Source organism: Podarcis muralis, chromosome 5, assembly GCF_964188315.1.
Source record: "Podarcis muralis chromosome 5, rPodMur119.hap1.1, whole genome shotgun sequence".
Taxonomy (NCBI): Eukaryota; Metazoa; Chordata; class Lepidosauria; order Squamata; family Lacertidae; genus Podarcis; species Podarcis muralis.
Window position 1 is genome coordinate 10,949,398 of NC_135659.1, and position 18,153 is coordinate 10,967,550.

Below are 18,153 nucleotides of genomic sequence, written 5' to 3' on the forward strand. Positions count from 1 at the left end.
GTTTAGTTGTGTCCGACTCTTTGTGACCCCATGGACCAGAGCACGCCAGGCACTCCCTTCTTCCACTGCCTCCCGCAGTTTGGTCAAACTCATGCTGGTAGCTTTGAGAACACTGTCCAACCATCACGTCCTCTGGCGTCCCCTTCTCCTTGTGTCCTCCATCTTTCCCAACATCAGGGTCTTTTCCAGGGAGTCTTCTCTTCTCATGAGGTGGCCAAAGTATTGGAGCCTCAGCTTCATGATCTGTCCTTCCAGTGAGCAGTCAGGGCTGATTTCCTTCAGAATGGAGAGGTTTGATCTTCTTGCAGTCCATGGGACTCTTCCAGCACCATAATTCAAAAGCATCAATTCTTCAGTGATCAGCCTTCTTTATGGTCCAGCTCTCACTTCCATACATCACTACCGGGAAAACCATGGCTTTAACTATGCGGACCTTTGTTGGCAAGGTGACGTCTCTGCTTTTTAAGATGCTGTCTAGGTTGGATGGCCCAATTCGCACATGGAAGTCTGCACTTTAAGTCAATACACAACTGTGACAGACAGTGAACGAGAAACACGTCTGTTTCCGTTTATAACAGGAGGTCAGCAACTGGTGTTGTTGAGGTGCTGCTTAGCCGCGCAGCTGCCAACCTGGAAATGGAACAGGGATGTACTAGGAAAAATGGCTGCGTGGAATGTGTTTTCTGGACACTCCTTTAGGTGTGAAGGATAGGTTGCAGATATGGCTTAGTAGGACCAAATTTGGCCCAGCGACAAAAGTAGTTGCTGACCAAGGGAAGGAGGACCTGCTGGCCCTTAGGGGAGGAAGGGCTGCTTGAGCCTTGAAAACAGAGCTGGGGGGTTGTATTTCTCACATCCATGCAGGGAGCTGTTTGTGTGAAGCAGATTTCAATTGTAGCGGCATCACTTGCACAGGGATTGCTGAAGTCAGAGCCTGTGATGCCAGCAAACGTCTTCAGATATGAACTTGTAGAAAGCCACCTGAAAGGATGTATGAGCTTTTAAGGTTCATATTCGTCCCAGGCTCCGATCCAGACACACTCCCCTCCTTCTGTCAGCTTGCTTGTCGAGCAACAGTGGCAAGAGCAGCAGCAGGGGCAGCGAAGAGAGACCTTCCCCATTTTCTCCCTTCTTCCCCACCAGCCGGATATGCTGGCTAGCTGCACATTGGAGTGCAAACCCCAGGGAGCCACAATAGAAGTTAGCGCCCCAGGGGTGCTGCAATGCTCCCAAGAGATACCTGTCAAAATTGGACATGGTGTTGGTAGTCGCATGAGCAGAACTGGGTGTGCTGCCACCAAATCCCTGCAAAGCAGGGCGAGGGGGGGCAATTGGAAATGTCCTCTTTCCACTCAGGCGTTCCCTAAAACCTGATCATTTTAAGCCCCATTTTTCTCCTGGCGTGGTAGGAAAAAGTAAGCTATGTTTTTTCTTGTTCAGTTCCCTCTTCCCACACACGCTGCATTTTAACTTGCCCCCCCCCCACCCTGCCCCATGTCCATTATCAGAAAAATACGGCTGTCACGTCTAGTTGCACCCTAAGTCCCAGCGACAAAAGATGGAGAATTTGATCTCTTGGCTGTGTAGGCAGAACCGCCCCTTGACAGCAAATTCAATCCGTCAGTTTTATTGTCTAGCCATAGAACAAATCGGTGAAAGGGCTGCTGAAAGCTGTCCTTCAAGACGGGAATCCAAAACAATTTTTGTTATGTAAATCCAACACATTCTAAGTCCTGCAGACTCTCTTTCCTTGCGGAATTTTTCTGGTGTATTTCAAGTCTTGTGCTGCAACCTTCTCTTGTTCTGACGAGTGCTTTCTTTCCATTCTTGCTGTTAAAATACGATGCAAAAAACCCCCCCAAAGCCAGAGTTTATATGACTTGAAGCAAACTATTTATCCATATGCCACAACAGGGCGGCCATTCGGAAAGGAAGTTCTGGTGGTCACAGAGGACGCAATAACTTTCTTCGTTTTTGTGTTTTATGGATAGAATATATTTTTAAGGCTCTTGGCAGGTTTGGGGGCCCCTGATCCTTCTAAGTTAATGGGGGGGGGGCAAGACGGCAACTGCCATCAAGTTCCCTCATCTTTCCCTCATAGCATGCAGCTATAGAAACATAGGATATGACATCAGAATGATCCACGCCATTTGCTCCCATAGGCCGAGAGGGCAAAGCATGTTGTTAAGTCACCTCACAGATTTACCTCAGCATTGTAAGTTTTATTATGTCTAGTTTGTTACCTAGTTCAGTGCTGACATCCAGTTCTGCTTGAGGTGTGTTGCCCTTTCCTTTTTATTCTATGATGTTGCCTTACACTGGTTGCATTTTGACGTAGCTCTGAACCATAGTTTAGTGTTACAACAGTGAGCCACAGTGAGCCTCAGGGACACAGGCTCCTCCATCCCCTCTGCTCCCTCAGTGTAACCTCAAGGAGAAGACCACAAACTCCTGCTTTCATTCTAACTAGCCACATTTCGGCGTGTCACCTGGACCCTAAATGGTGCTTCAACTTAGCTGTGAAGCTGAGATGAAGCAAGTCAGCTGCGGTCCAATGTCTGCTAGTTTCAGACGGGGTGGAGTGGAGGACCCCCTGGTCCTGAATGGGGTAACTGTGCCCCTGAAGGACCAGGTGCGCAGCCTGGGTGTCATTCTGGACTCACAGCTGTCCGTGGAGGTGCAGGTCAATTTTGTATCCAGGGCAGGTATTTATCAGCTCCACCTGGTATGCAGGATGAGACCCTACCTGCCCGCAGACTGTCTCGCCAGAGTGGTGCATGCTCTAGTTATCTCCCGCTTGGATTACTGCAATTCGCTCTTTGTGGGGCTACCTTTGAAGGTGACCCGGAAACTACAACTAATCCAGAATGCGGCAGCTAGACTGGTGACTGGGGGCGGCCGCCGAGACCACATAACACCGGTCTTGAAAGACCTACATTGGCTCCCAGTATGTTTCCGAGCACAATTCAAAGTGTTGGTGGTGACCTTTAAAGCCCTAAACGGCCTCAGCCCAGTATACCTGAAGGAGCATCTCCACCCCCATCATTCTGCCTAGACACTGAGGTCCAGCGCCGAGGGCCTTCTGGCGGTTCCCTCATTGCGAGAAGCAAAGCTACAGGGAACCAGGCAGAGGGCCTTTTCGGTAGTGGCGCCCGCCCTGTGGAACGCCCTCCCATCAGATGTCAAAGAGATAAACAACTACCTGACATTCAGAAGACATCTGAAGGCAGTTCAGGGAACTTTTTAATGTGTGACATCTTAGTGTATTTTTGGTCTTTGTGGAAGCCACCCAGAGTGGCTGGGGAAACCCAGCCAGATGGGCGGGGTACAAATAATAAATTATTATTATTATTATTATTATATGGTAGTTTAAATGCACCACCGTTTTTGACAAAAATGGCAAGCTGTGGCTTGATCTAAAATGGAAGTGAAAGCTTCCAAGCTCCACCTTGTGTCCGCACTAGAGGAGAGAGGGCGTGTGAGTCAGAGACGGTGGTTCATTCTTGTAACCCTAAACCATAGTTTAGCCTTACTTCTATATGGAGCTACTGACCCCGAACTTTGGTCCATGTGTTGCCTGTTCAAACAGGTATCGGCTCTACAAGAAGTGACTTTCTTAGCCCTTCCCTTCTTCTGCCCCACTGCTTTTGGGAGCTGGAAGTGCTGAGGGCTGAGCCTAGGACCTTTTCTGCCATTGAGCTCTGCCCCAGTTCCTCATGTAGTTTTCCTCACTAGCCAGTCTTCAGTTCCTTATCTCACGTGCTCCTGATTCCTGTCTTCTTCTCGCCTGCTTTGTTGCGTCCTTCCCCCTTTCCCATTCCTTCGCTTACTATCTTCCTGTTTCTCTGCCTTTGGTGAAGCTTTATATAAGCATCTTCTGCTCTAAATATAGCTCTCACAGGGATGGGGGACAGTCGGCCTTCATGCATAGGACCGGCAGCTTTCTTGGGTAGCAAGGAAAGGCATCCACACCAATTCTTGCAGGTGTCCTTATGCTTCGTAGGCTAGGGCAGAGCAATGCAACATGAATCTGCTCGTTTCTTTCTTTCTTTCTTTCTTTCTTTCTTTCTTTCTTTCTTTCTTTTTTGAATTATATTTTTATTGGTTTACAAATACAAAAAAAGAAAACCAAGTTGTACATTCAAACTTCTTAATTACCTCTTAATTCCATTTTTTGACTTCCCTCAATTTGTCTGAACTTCCTTCATTTTATAACTTTTAACACAATCCTACTTATTGTTATTTATTCTGGTAGCTTCAATTTCATTGTTTATTTTTTTAAAAATAATATTTATTAAGAGTTTCAAAATTACAGAAAGAAAGAAGAAAAAACAAGAAAAAACAACACCACAATATATAAAAAAAGAAAAAAGAAAAACGGAAAAAATACATAAAAAATCAATACAACAACACAACAAGAAAAGAAAAAACAAATTGCAGATCCTTTTTGCATATCTTTACCTTCCATTTGCTTGTTTCATTGACCTCCTCACACCTCCCTTTTTGTATTCTAGCTTAATTAGTTGTTTCAGCAAATTCTTTCCATCTTTCTCAATTTTTATTAAATAGTTTATCTTAACAGTCTAACCTATTACTTAATAATTTCATTGTTTATACTTATTATTAGATTTTCACATCACAGAGCTTCCTTAAAACTTACAAACGTAATCTGGTTATCACTTAGTTTTTGCAAATATTGAATAAACTTCTCCCAATCTTCTGTAAATCTTTGATCTCGTCGATTCCGAATCCTTCCTGTCATTCTGTCCAATTCCACATAGTCCATCATTTTGGCTCTCCAATCTTCTATCGTAGGCAGCTCCTCTTGTTTCCATTTCTGGGCCATCAATATTCTTGCTGCAGTCACTGCGTATAAAAATAACTTCTTCTCTTTCTTGTTTATCTCATTCCCTTGAATCTGCTCGTTTCTAATGTTGTGGTTTCTGCGCTGTTTTAAACTTTCTTGGTTTGCCCAACTTTGTCATAGTTATAAGGAGAAGAAGAGCTCTATGTGGCTCTGAAATTCTTTGCTCTTCCTAGGAACATAAGAAGATCCTGCTGGATCAGACCGCTGACCCAGGATGCTGTTCTCACAGAGCAGAACATGAGCACAAGAGCCCTCTCTTCCAGGAAATTATCTAGTCCTTCCCCTTAGCAGTAAAAGGCACCGTCCGAATAATTTGGGAGCTGATCGGTCAGCTTTTCCAAGTAGGTATCTTGGATCTGGCAGCTGTCAGAAACAAGGAGGGTGTTTCTTTAGCATTTGCCATTCACAATTCCTTCCAGTAGCACCTTAAAGACCAACTAAGTTAGTTCTTGGTATGAGCTTTCGTGTGCATGCACACTTCTTCAGATACACAAGAAAGCTCATACCAATAACTAACTTAGTTGGTCTTTAAGGTGCTACTGGAAGGAATTTTTTTTGTTTTGACTATGGCAGACCAACACGGCTACCTATCTGTAACTGGAACCTGGAAGAATGTTCTTCTTCACCTTCCAGGTGAAAGAATTTAAATACGGAGATTAATTAATCAGCATCGCCAAAAAGTGCCTTGCTCAAGTCACTTTTGTCTCTCTTTCCCTGTGCTTGACAGCCTCTCATGTTCTCTCTATTTCCCCATTTCATCTCCTCCTAATCACCTTCTTACTAAGTGCAGAACCAGGAGGTGTGAATGTAAAGCAGCAATCCCTTGCTCACACCTTTTCTGCAGAAATGTCTTCCTCTACCTGCCAGTTCTCCTGTGCTGCGTTTGCATTGCAACAGCTGGGGAAGGAAGTGTTAGACAGACAGAGCTGTAATTAGGCTGCGAATCTTCAGGCAGCGCAAGAAAAGTGCAGTATGGGCCAATGGGCGGATACACAGTTCAGCTTTAAAAAGGTTTCTAGCCTTTATGGAAGAGGAGAGATGGTGATATTCCCATTGTTAATTTTCCATGTTGCGCACTAGGCTGGTTCTACCAAGTGAATCAGAACTTTGGCCCATATTTCTGCACCTGATCTGGAGAAGCAAGAGAAATGGCAACAAAGGCAGCCATAGGCATAATCAAGCCATTATGCATTCACCCACAGTGTGTGGGCAATATCTCTTGAAATCTCAGAAACTAGAATAATTGCTGAATAAAATGTCAAGTGTTTGGGAGCACGGCTTCCCAGCTTTGCAGAGCTCTTTGTTCTCCCCGTGACTAGCTAGACCAGAATATCTCATGCAAAACAGGAGCAATTGCAGAATAAATTATGCAAATTACAGGCTGCAGAATTCTATGTTCCTTGGCCTGTAATTTGGATTGCTGGTGCGCAGAATGTTGTTGCTATTAATATTGTTGCGTGCCACCCCAATCTCTGAGGGGCGTAAGATTCCAGGGGGGTTCCAGGAGCTTACACAGAGTTCGGATTTCAGAATGAGGGGCAGCAGAGACAGCGGTGTCTTTATAATATATGGTTTATTTGCACATATGCAGAACCTGAGCCTATGATGGAGGGCTTCACAGCATTAACACTCCAAGAGGGTCTTGCTTACCCCATAGCCACAGCCTTGGATTCCAAGAGAAATCAGGCATGGCTCTCTCTCTCTCTCTTCCATCTTCCAGCTTACATACAACTCAACCCTCCACTCTTGCTTTTGTCTTTCTACCTACCAGCGTGTTGAGGGAAAGCCGCCCTCATTTGTCATCTGATATAGATCCACTTCCTTTGCTACTTTAATGGCCCATGCTGTGGAGAGAATAATTAGGTGCACTCTTCCCACCTTGGATCAAATCTATGCTTCCAGGTGCCATAAGAAAGCTGCAGAGATAGCGCAGGATAGTGCGCACCCCGCAAATGATCTCTTTCAGCTTCTGCCTTCTGGAAGAAGGTACAGGGTTATAAAGACTAGGACTAGCCGCCTGAGTAACAGTTTTTATCCAAATGCGATTTTGGTTTTAAACACAGTGTAAGGTAGTCTCTGTGGGAGTATATTGTATTTAATTATGGGAAATCAGAGGTTTTAGGGGGCTTAACCAGGCTGCGATAGCTGGGATAGCAGGCTTGTTGGTTTTTGAATGTCTGATGTAGATTTTTTCAATTTCGTTGTTCTGTATGGGACAATGACAATAAAGATTAACGTATTGTATCATACGTAGAGGGTCATTGCCTCACCAGGAACCTAGCCGAGCTGTTCCAGGAATTGAATTCATGCTTCATCCAGGAATTAGAAGGGTCTAGGCATCCAGCCTACCCCCCCTCCCAAACACATATAAATATTTTTAGCCCACAACAGATACAGTCCTGCTAACAGGACTCGGCATCCATTATTTGCTGTGAGTTTAGGCAAGCAGTCATTTTTTTGTATGATTGCATCTTTTTAAGTATCTTTAAGTATATTTTTGCCCACATCCCCCTGCCCCCGATTTTTGTTTCTCCTCCGGTCTCTTGTTTTCCCAAACTCTGGGACTATAAGGTAAGTAACGCGTCCAGCCTATGAACACTCCCTTCAGGCTTTGTGTCAAATGCATTCCCCCGCCAGCTATAGCAGTAACGGGCCTTGTTCACTTTCTAGTTAGCAACAAGACAGATGGAGAAGCCAGCCCTTTGAAGGAGGCAGAGACAAAGGAAGAGGAGGAAGCAGAGGCAGAGAAGAAGAAGAAGAAGCAGAAAAAGAAGAAACCCGTAGGCAAACCCATGGTGCCTCACAGCTCGATGTTTATCTTCAGCACCACAAACCCGTGAGATACACTGCCTTAGCTTTTCTGCTTGAAATGCATAATATGTTGGTTTTCAAGCTTGCTTAAAAAACACACTCCCGGGAGCCCTTTACAACATACCAGGGTTCCACAGAAAACAAGTTGATTTGGGTAGGTTTCCTCACAGATAGTTCAAGACCCATCGGCCGAGTGGCCTATGAGACTTTGGTGAGTGAAATGGGAACAGTGAGCTGGTTTGTTATCTAGGTGGGAGATCTAAGTCTGAATCGCCTTGGTGTGTAAAATGTCATTGTCCTCCCCCCCCCCAAAAAAAAATCCAGCGTCATTTCTGTCATATTCCAGTGTCACGGCCAAGTTCCAGAATGGATGCTATTTTGGTTAGAGCACATGGAAGGGCCTTAAAGGATCGGAACTGTGTGTGAGAGATTGGTGACCATATATCACACTGACCACTCTGTGTTCTTTCCCTGACAGAATCCGAAGAGTCTGCCATTACATTGTCAACCTGCGCTATTTTGAGATGTGCATCCTTCTGGTGATTGCAGCAAGCAGCATTGCCTTGGCAGCGGAGGACCCCGTCCTGACCAACTCCGAGAGGAATAAAGTGATTACCCCATTGTTGCTTTTCTGACAATGCTTGCCCCACTGTGAGATCCTAATGTAAATGAGCTCCAGTTCTCCCAGCTATATATATATATATTTATAAGATATTTATTAGCGTTTTACAAAAAACATAGATTTACAGAATAAAAAAATTAAAACAGTAATTAACATACTAAAAAGAAAACATAGAAGAAAAGAAAAAAGAAAGAAAAAATACAAAGTTCAAAAAACAAATAGCTGAGAAAAAATAAAAAAATCCATTTTTCAATATCTTTAAGTTCATTTGCTTGTTTCCTTGACCTCCTCACACCTCCCCTTTTTGTGTTCCCATTTACATAATCCATTCAGCAAATCCTTGCCCTCTTTCATTTATCTTAACTCTATATCTTGACCTATTATAACTATGCATTTTCATCCATTATCAATCCATATTTGCATATTCTTATTAACCTTGTTACCAATACCACTTATTTTCAATCCAACATCATTTTAACATTCATTAATTTTACAGTATTTCTGCAAGTAGTCTTTAAATTTCTTCCAATCTTCTTCCACCAACTCTTCTCCCTGGTCTCGGATTCTGCCAGTCATTTCTGCCAATTCCATATAGTCCATCACCTTCACCAGTTCTCCCAGCTATAGGCCCTCTTTACAGTCCAATATAGAACTGGGCCACATGCTTACGAGACACACAGAAATTGTTCTCTTGCTGGGCTGTACTGTTGCAGGCTGCAGTTAGAGATTACATGTTTGAGTGTTCACATATACCAGGGGTCAGTTCAGCAAACTTTTTCAGCAGGGGGCTGGTCCACTGTCCCTCAGACCTTGTGGGGGGCAGGATTATATTTTGAAGGGGGGGAATGAACTAATTCCTATGCCCCACAAATAACCCATAGATGCATTTTAAATAAAAAAACACATTCTACTCATGTAAAAACACGCTGATTCCCAGACTGTCCACTGGCCAGATTTAGAAGGCGATTGGGCCGGATCTGGCCCCCAGGCCTTAGTTTGCCTACCAATGACATATACCTTATATATTTGTCTCGATAGATGATAGATTGATAGATTGATATAGATACACATGAGGTTTTATCCTAACCACCTCCCTGACAAAGTAGTTCTCACACACACACACACACTGAATGTCACAGGGAAAGATTTGCCACAGTATTCTTCTGATTGCAAAGGCAAATAGTGAACTTTTGCCGGGTGGAACAAAATAGTAGGTTCCCCAAAGTGCTCTTTGCTCTTCCGTTGGCAAAGCCCAGTCACTTTTACTTCCCTTCCTGCAAAGGGGCAGAAGCGTGTCTTGGCTAGTCTTCTGCTCTGTGGTGGCAGCTAAAAGTTGGAAATTCTCACAATAAAAATGTCCAGGTAAATTGAGCCATGGAGTCATTGCAGATATCACTGCATGGTGGTGGCAGGAGGGCAGCAACCATAGAACTCCATCCCAAGGCAGCCTTTATAGCATGGGTAGGCAACCTAAGGTCCGGGGGCCAGATCTGGCCCAATCGCCTTCTAAATCTGGCCTGCAGACGGTCCGGGAATCAGCGTGTTTTTACATGAGTAGAATGTATCCTTTTATTTAAAATGCATCTCTGGGTTATTTGTGGGGCCTGCCTGATGTTTTTTTTTTCTTTCATGAATAGAATGCGTTCTTTTATTTAAAAGGCATCTCTGGGTTATTTATCTCACATAGAAATTTGTTCATTCCCCCCCAAAAAATATAGTCCGGCCCCCAACGTCTGAGGATCAGTGGACTGGCCCCTGCTGAAAAAGTTTGCTGACCTCTGCTTTATAGGAACAGGTGGCTGATCTTGATCTTACACACCAATTAAATACCACTCTGGGCTCTTTCGGAGTGGAGTTCGTCCACAGGCAGCAGAGGATTGAGTCGTCCCCTCTGACCCAAAAAAGAGATTAAGTGTGGAGATAAAAACATATTTTTGTGAGCTGACCAGAGACCACCGGGCAGCACATTTCTAATGGCCAATAGACAAAGAGTGTCAGCAATGGCATGAACCCTTTGTAGTTGTCAGACTTGGCTCCTGTGCCTTGGAGGACAGAATAAGGCAAAAGCAGAGGTGAAACAAGGGGAAGATTGAACAAGGACACACCTGTTGTTACAAGGAGGCTTCCTTGGCTGGTGTAGCTTGTCTCCTGGTGGTTGTTGTGGTTGTTTAGTCGTTTAGTCATGTCCGACTCTTCGTGACCCCATGGACTAGAGCACACCAGGCACTCCTGTCTTCCACTGCCTCCCACAGTTTGGTCAAACTCATGCTGGTAGCTTTGAGAACACTGTCTAACCATCTCATCCTCTGTCGTCCCCTTCTCCTTGTGCCCTCCATCTTTCCCAACATCAGGGTCTTTTCCAGGGAGTCTTCTCTTCTCATGAGGTGGCCAAAGTATTGGAGCCTCAGCTTCATGATCTGTTCTTCCAGTGAGCACTCAGGGCTGATTTCCTTAAGAATGGATCAGTTTGATCTTCTTGCAGTCCATGAGACTCTCAAGAGTCTCCTCCAGCACCATAATTCAAAAGCATCAATTCGTCAGCGATCAGCCTTCTTTATGGTCCAGCTCTCACTTCCATACATCACTACTGGGAAAACCATAGCTTTAACTATACGGACCTTTGTTGGCTAGGTGATGTCTCTCTGCTTTTTAAGATGCTATCTAGGTTTGTCATTGCTTTTCTCTGTCTCCTGGTAGTTGCTCCCTTTTGATGGCTGTATACAGGATGGGCTGCATTCTGACGTTTAACCCTCACAGTGGAGAAGTCATGAATAAATTCTTAACTAAAACTAAGTTGTCTTAAGCAGCAGAGCAGGGACAGGAAGAGAGGCAAAGAAAGAAAGTCAACGGTACCTGGGAACCCTGAGAGTAGAAGATGGGGAGAAGGCTGGCTGTGCATCTTATTTTAACTTCCACTCCTGCGGGAGTTTGCATCTTCCGACTTAGCTGTACTTTAAACATTGAAAAGGAGCCTTTGTCCCGCTGAGGCTGAGAATGCTTGGCCTCAGCTTCCTCAATCTGATGAATCGTTTTCTCTGGTCCCAGAGGCGGGTAATTAGTTAGCCATTGTGCGTAGCAAATCAGCTCAGAGGGGGAAATGATACTTGCAGCGCCGGAGCTTTCATGTCGGAATCATAGCAGTGCTGGGTCCTGAAACAGAGCCTTCCATGGGTCATCTGTTCCTAGTCACAAGGAGAACCGTATATAGCTTGTCTCCGCTTGATGACAAGTGGGCCTAGAAGAATATGCATGTTGTGTGTGGGGGCTACGCTTTTGGCTGCTCCAAGTGGCGCTTTTGTGAACGCTCTGCAGCGATTGCTGTGGGTGGGTGTCGGAAGGGAAAGCCAGGGCGTAGGTGGCAACGGGCATCATTTAAGCTAAGGGCAAAGAGGCAGGGAAAAGGCAAGCGGACCTGATGAGAGGCAGCAATGGGAGCAAAGGGTTTAAGGAAGGCCATGGGCAGCAGACCCCAGGACAAGGAAAAGCAGGACACGCAGGAGGCATAAGGCACAGGCCTGAAAGCATTGGCAGCCGACGAGGGTTGCCAGCTGTCAGGGAACTGCCATCGAAGCCAGAGGGAGAGGGAGGGCTCCAGAGGGATGCCGGAGAGCGTCCCGGGAGGGAGAGAAGCAGCATATCTTCTGGGGAAGGAAATCAGCGTAGCACCAGTGGAGAAGGGGGGCAGATGGGGGAATCGGCGAGGTGGCTCCATGACTCCTCGCCGGGGACCAGCGGGGAGAGCACGGGTCCTCCGCTGCCCACACCCTCCCTGCGCAGAAGGCTTCCACGCAGGGAAAGTAGGCGGAGACTAGGCGTTAAAGAGCTTCTTTGCTGGAAGAAGTTCAAGAAACGCCCACTGACAGATTCTGCCAGCGATTGAGACAGCCACGGGCGAGTGGCTGTCCAGACAGAAAGGGTTCACTCAGGCAACCAGCCCGGTGTGGCGCCGATTTATGCACAAGCAACCCCTAGAACCATTACAGCAGCTTTCAAACCAGCTTATGCAGCTGCCCCTTTGATGGCATGTAGCAGACAGCCTTCGATGACGCTTGGCTCCGTCACATTGGCCAGCTTCACTTAACGGCAGGAGGAGAGAATCTGTTGTCCTCCAGAAGTCCTCCCACCATCCCTGGCTTTTGCCCATGTTGGCTGCTTCCCCATCCTCATTCCCCATATTTCTCTGCATATTGATGGAAGAAAGAGGCTGCTCTGTCCTGGCATCTTCCTGCTTTCTCTGATGGGGGCTGTTAGGAAAGTGGAGCCAGGGACGCCCCAGGGCGCTTGCTTTTCATGCCAGGGTAGGGCCAAGGAGTTATTATTAATCATTATTAATTAAACTGACAGGCAATACTTGAGGCCTGCATTTATTTTCTTCCTCCCTTGGTGCAAGAATCAGGGCTGCTCTTCGTTCGCATTATTTTTTATAGACACATCATATTTTAGGAGCTTTGCCTATAATAAAATGATGATTTTTTTAAAATGTAATATGACAGTGTTTGCCCATATCTCCTGTGGAGGCAAAAGAAGGAGGAGGGCCTGCATCTGCTTAAACCAGCCTTGCCTTCTGTTTCTCAAAAATATATCTCTGCTACTGGGGGCAGCAAAAAGCTACATCCAGAATAATTGCAAAAGAAAGAACTTAGAATGGATAAGTTGCTTCATGCTGCACCATTCAGTCTGATGTGACTCACTTCAGAAAAAAATGAAATTGTTATTGATGACTAAGGAGCAGTAATGACCAAGAGTTGTTAGTAGTTTCTATTGACTCCAGGTGGGATAATAAATGGGACAATGGGCCTAGAGGCCTATATTTTTATGTTTGGTCCCTATTACCCACTTGGTGACCTATTCACTTTGCCCTGCAAACATGATGCCTTGGTGGAGCACAATCTAGGCAGTTAAACCCTTTAAAGTCAGTGGCTTTGGTGACAACACCAAGGAGGCACTTATCTCTCTCCCGGTGAAAGCAAAGGGAGTTGAAAGTACTCTTCTGACCAATTGCAGCCATGCGTTGCCTGTAATTTGCCAGGCCATTCTAGCAAGAATTCCTCATGAAACAGGCAGGCAGCAACCTATTTTTCTTGGAAGAGACCCAAAGGGATCACATGCCAGCACAGTTCTTGTTGAACCCCTGGGCTGATTTCCCCTTTAATTTCCAGTGCAAATGGCTTTCACCATTGAGGTGCCAGGAGATAACGTGACCCTGCTGTGTGCCCACATAGATCTCTGGCCAATGGTAGCTTTTAGATTTTAACATAAGTTCAGGTTGTGCGTCACTGTGGTCTTTTTTCTCTCGCCATGGTTTTTCTAGGACTACCTGTGTTTCTCTACTTGCATCGAGATTCTGAAACACGTTCTAAATCAGGTCATCCAATAGCAGCGTATTGTGCCTCCTTTCACACAATATGCCTGCGCATTGCTCGCTTCAGGCCCAGAGATGTTTCTACTAGAAAGTCTGTGTTCGTTCTGGACCTGTAGTGAAGGTTTCACTGATCACTGTCTTTACTTATTGTGCATTTTAGTATATAAAACTGGTTCGACATTAGTAAAGGAACATATATCAGCCTTTCCCCCAAAATACTTTAGAACAGAAGTTGCCACCAGAATGTCCTCCGGATGTTTCTGGACTACATCACCCATCATCCTTGACATGCTTTGTTGGCTGGGGTTGATGGGATCAAAATTTGGAGAGCACCATGTTGACTGCCCCTGTTTCTGACAGATTCCAGCCAGCCTCAGCTAGAACAGCTATGGTAGCTGGGGCTCATTGCTTTAGTTCCAAACACCAAGTTGGGGGACGCCGCCAACATGGTGTCTTATGGCACCTTCCAGACTTACAAGTTCATTGTGGCATAAGTTTTTGTGAACTAGAGTCCTTTTCATGTGTTTGGTGAAGTGAGCTTATGCCATAATGATTTTATTTGTCTCTGAGGTACGACACAAGGCTCTTTATTATTTTGCTGCAACAGTCTTTTATGCAGGTAAATTGATTGAAGAAAATTTGTGAGCGCTGCTGTTTGGAATTCTGTAAAAGAACATAACAGCATGCAGATAATACAGCTGATACTTAAATAGGTGAGTGTTTTCATCAGAAATATATCCTTCAGCTTTTCTTCTTCTCTTTGCAGGTCCTGAGATATTTTGACTATGTTTTCACTGGTGTCTTCACCTTTGAGATGGTTATCAAGGTAAGAAGCAAGGGAAAGAATCGTGAAATCAATGGAAAGATGGTAGGTTTGATATTCCTACAGCGTGCTTTGCCATCATTCCTTCGTGTGGCAACGCATTCCCACCTCCCTGCCCTTTGGACCGCCCAAATTCCAGGAATAAAAAGGCATGCTGTTATGGCTATTGGGTAGTTTGCTCGAGAGCGATCAGGCAAGATGCCTCATTGGTCTTTTCAAAAGCTTTATTATTGGTGCTAAAACCTTTACAATGCAGAATGCCTCTATTCCATGTCTTGCTCAATCACTAGCAGAATCTGAGAGTGGGCGGTCCTTAAACTTTCCCCAGCAGAGTAGTTTCTTGATCCCCAGCCTACGCCTCCCCTCTCTGCGCGAAAGCCTACTGTGCAAGGAAGGCTTGGGTGTCCTGGCACCGCCTTGCATCCTCCAAGCCCAGCATCTCCTCCCTACTAGAGGCGTGGCTTCCTTCCTCTGCTGAGGAAGTGCTGCTTCCCATGATTTTCGGAGGCTCTCTGTAATCCATCTGCCTCTCCCCCTCTCGCCTCTGAGCCGATGGCAGTTCCCTGTCACATGCCTACTACTGTTTGGGTAAAATCAGGCCACAACTACAGATGTAAGAGGTTTGGCATAGGCATTATGCAGAACCCACCACTTCCTACAACCTCCCCTCCGTTCAAGACTATGCCTACCTGATGCCTAAGCTGCCAAAGTTGTGACAATTGCTATGAGGATGGGAGAGGGCCAGAGCCAATTTGCCAACTGCAAAAATTCCAACCTGTCCGCAAAGGCGGTGACCAGCTATGTCAATAGCAAGGTCCAGCAAAGCAACGTGTGTCAGCAAAATAGGGAGGGAGGAAGTGATGTAAAAATTTGGGATTTGGCTTTTGCTGCCCAACTCCTCATGGGGCTCTGAGTCCCCTGTTTCCATGATCAGTCAGAGAAGAATGGATAGAGGCAGGATCCAGTGGAAAGCAAGGCAGATACTTATTTTTCTGTTGCAGCAGAGTTCCCTCCCCTCCTTGCAAGGAGGGAGAGACCCTGAACAAAAGTGTACAGGAACCTTTAAAGGCTTTGGACATTGCCCAACCCCCTTAGCCAAAAACCACCCCAAAGTCATCATACATACATCACAGAAGGAGATGGACTACAGCAGAAATCCTGTCCGCCAGGATACCTGATAATAGTCGCTGGTTGCATTACCTGGGCAGCCTGGCCATTCTTTGGTGATGGTTCATACTTTAGTTCCTGAATCCAGGTCACAGACTCACCCTATTCATACACAAATACACCCTTAAGACAGGATTTGCAAGCAAAAGGATAGTGGGAAGGCTTTCCCCATTTGCCTCCCTTATTTGAGGAATATTTGAGGTCACTGGGAGAGTCAAAATGGCTTCAGGATTGCTCTCCTATACTATTTCAGACATATGGTTTATATATTTAGATATGTGTGCATTTATGAATATTTATACTACATTTGAGACCTTAAAATTCTTAAAACAGGAGGGAGGAATGCCAAGGAGTGGGCTGGGCCTGATGCCACATTATTAGGGAGACCCAAGAATTTCTGCTGCTGCGTCACCTTTCAAACTATTTGTGCCCACATGCAAACACTCTCTCTCTCTCTCTCTCTCTCTCTCTCTCTCTCTCTCTCTCTCTCTCTCCCCCCCCCCCCCAAGTCTTTTCTTCTAATTATTTGATATGCTGGAGTCCAGTTTATGAAATTCTTCTACAAGCTGGTGGGGAAATGGGGAAGGAAGCAGAAGGGGCAAAACTGATGAGTTTTCTAGTAAAAAGAAACCCCCACACCAAATAAATCCAAGAATAATCTCACTTTCTCTGCACTTGCTGAGTCTGCCAAAATTAGGCATGGCAAGAGAAGCCGTGGGTGTCAGTTGTTGGTGAGATCTCGGTTTACAGCGACAAGTTCTGTGACTTCCTCTTTGTGGGTGATGAGCGTTGGCCTCAGTGGAACAGAATGTGAAATGGTTTCTCGAGTAGAAAGAGAAAATTGAATACGCCACCCCACTCTCTCTCTCTCTCCTTAAAGCAGAACCTTTTGCTCATCTCTGTCATGTTGCAAATGTCACTCCCACAGAGCAGAGCTTCTAAAATTAGGCGCCAGATTGGCAGTTGGGAAGCTAAATTGGCATTCTGGTTTTCATAAGCTCCTAGTGGGGCCGAGGATTATCTAAATCAGGGCCCTGTGATGAAGCAGGCCCTCTTCCCTTGGCACCATCGAAAGGTGTATTTTGTATGGCATGACGGGCCTGAGGAAGGAAATTCAAGGCCCCTCTGCACTGAAAAACTGGCCAGCTGGTTGCTTAAAGGGAAACTTGCAAGCAAGTCTCCTGAAAAACACTCTGAGTCGAGAGTGGATTTCATGCTCTTTATTCAGCTCATAGTGGTGAGGAGGAATGGAAGTTCCCCCAGGATGTCTGCTTTATATACATTATTTACACAATGGGCCCCACGTGATTGGCTAATTCCGGGATTCTCCTGTAGGCCAATCAGGTTGCGGATTCACTTCCACCTGGAGCTGGATTGGGTGGCTCCTGTGGACCAATCATACTGCTGCATTGTTCTAGGACCAATCAGACTGCTGCATTCTGAATCCTATTGTTCTAGGACCAATCAGACTGCTGCATTTTGGATCCTATTGTTCTAGGACCAATCAGAATGCTGCATTCTGAATCCTATTGTTCTAGGACCAATCAGACTGCTGCATTTTGGATCCTATTCAACTCAGTACATAACATCTCCCTTTCCCTTTGCCAATCAGCGAGTGGTGTTCTGGGCCATGCTGCCTCTGAACAGGAGAGATTCCGTTTAGCTATTACGTCTGATAGCTGTTGAGAAATGTTCCTCCCATAAATTCATCCAGTCCTTTTTAAAAAGTAAGGTCACAGAAGTAGTGGCTATATCACTAGCTTTCTGGGGGATCGCACACAAACAGTGAGGATTGGGCCTGTTACATCTACCTCCCTGAAGCTCAGCGCTGGGACCCCACAGGGATGTGTGCTGAGTCCCTACCTGTACTCATTGTATACGTATGACTGTATTTCATCTGATCCATCTACTGCAATTATTAAGTTTGCAGATGATACTACCATAATGGGTCTAATTACAGGTGGAGATGAATCAGCGTACAGGGGGGAGGTTCAAAAAGTATCTACATGGTGCCTAGAGAATAACTTGCACCTAAATATTAGCAAGACAAAGGAGATGGTGTTGGACTTTCGGAGGAAGAGAGGGGAACTAGCCCCATTGTATATCGGGGGTGGGTTGTGTGGAGAGAGTCTCTTCCTTTAAATTCCTGGGAGTTTACTTTAGTGAAGACCTCGCTTGGAAAAACAATACAACTATCTTCCATTTTACTGATCAGATGCAGAAACTGTCGTGTTTACAAAAAACATTTAGCTTACAAAAGTGGCATTTTCCCATTCCAATGACTTCATGACTAACTTGCTTCTACCTTTTCCGCAGATGATAGATCAGGGATTAATCCTGCAAGACGGCTCCTATTTCCGAGATCTCTGGAACATCCTGGACTTCATTGTGGTGGTTGGAGCCCTGATGGCCTTTGCCTTGGCGTAAGTGCCTGCACTTCTAGAGCTTTCCCTGTTAGCGTTCAGACTGTCACCTTTCCAATAGCTCTCGCGCAGTCCAGG

The 18,153-nt window shown here is 45.5% G+C and overlaps 1 protein-coding gene across 1 annotated transcript in view; it reads left to right on the top strand.

Annotated features, from left to right (window-relative positions):
* Window positions 1-18,153, top strand: part of CACNA1E (calcium voltage-gated channel subunit alpha1 E) — a 471,774-nt gene that overhangs the window by 365,622 nt on the left and 87,999 nt on the right. The window contains exons 23-26 of the mRNA XM_077928105.1: window positions 7,542-7,703; window positions 8,157-8,286; window positions 14,429-14,488; window positions 17,969-18,075. Of these exons, the coding sequence (XP_077784231.1) occupies window positions 7,542-7,703; window positions 8,157-8,286; window positions 14,429-14,488; window positions 17,969-18,075 (459 nt within the window). The remainder of the gene's footprint in view (window positions 1-7,541; window positions 7,704-8,156; window positions 8,287-14,428; window positions 14,489-17,968; window positions 18,076-18,153) is intronic.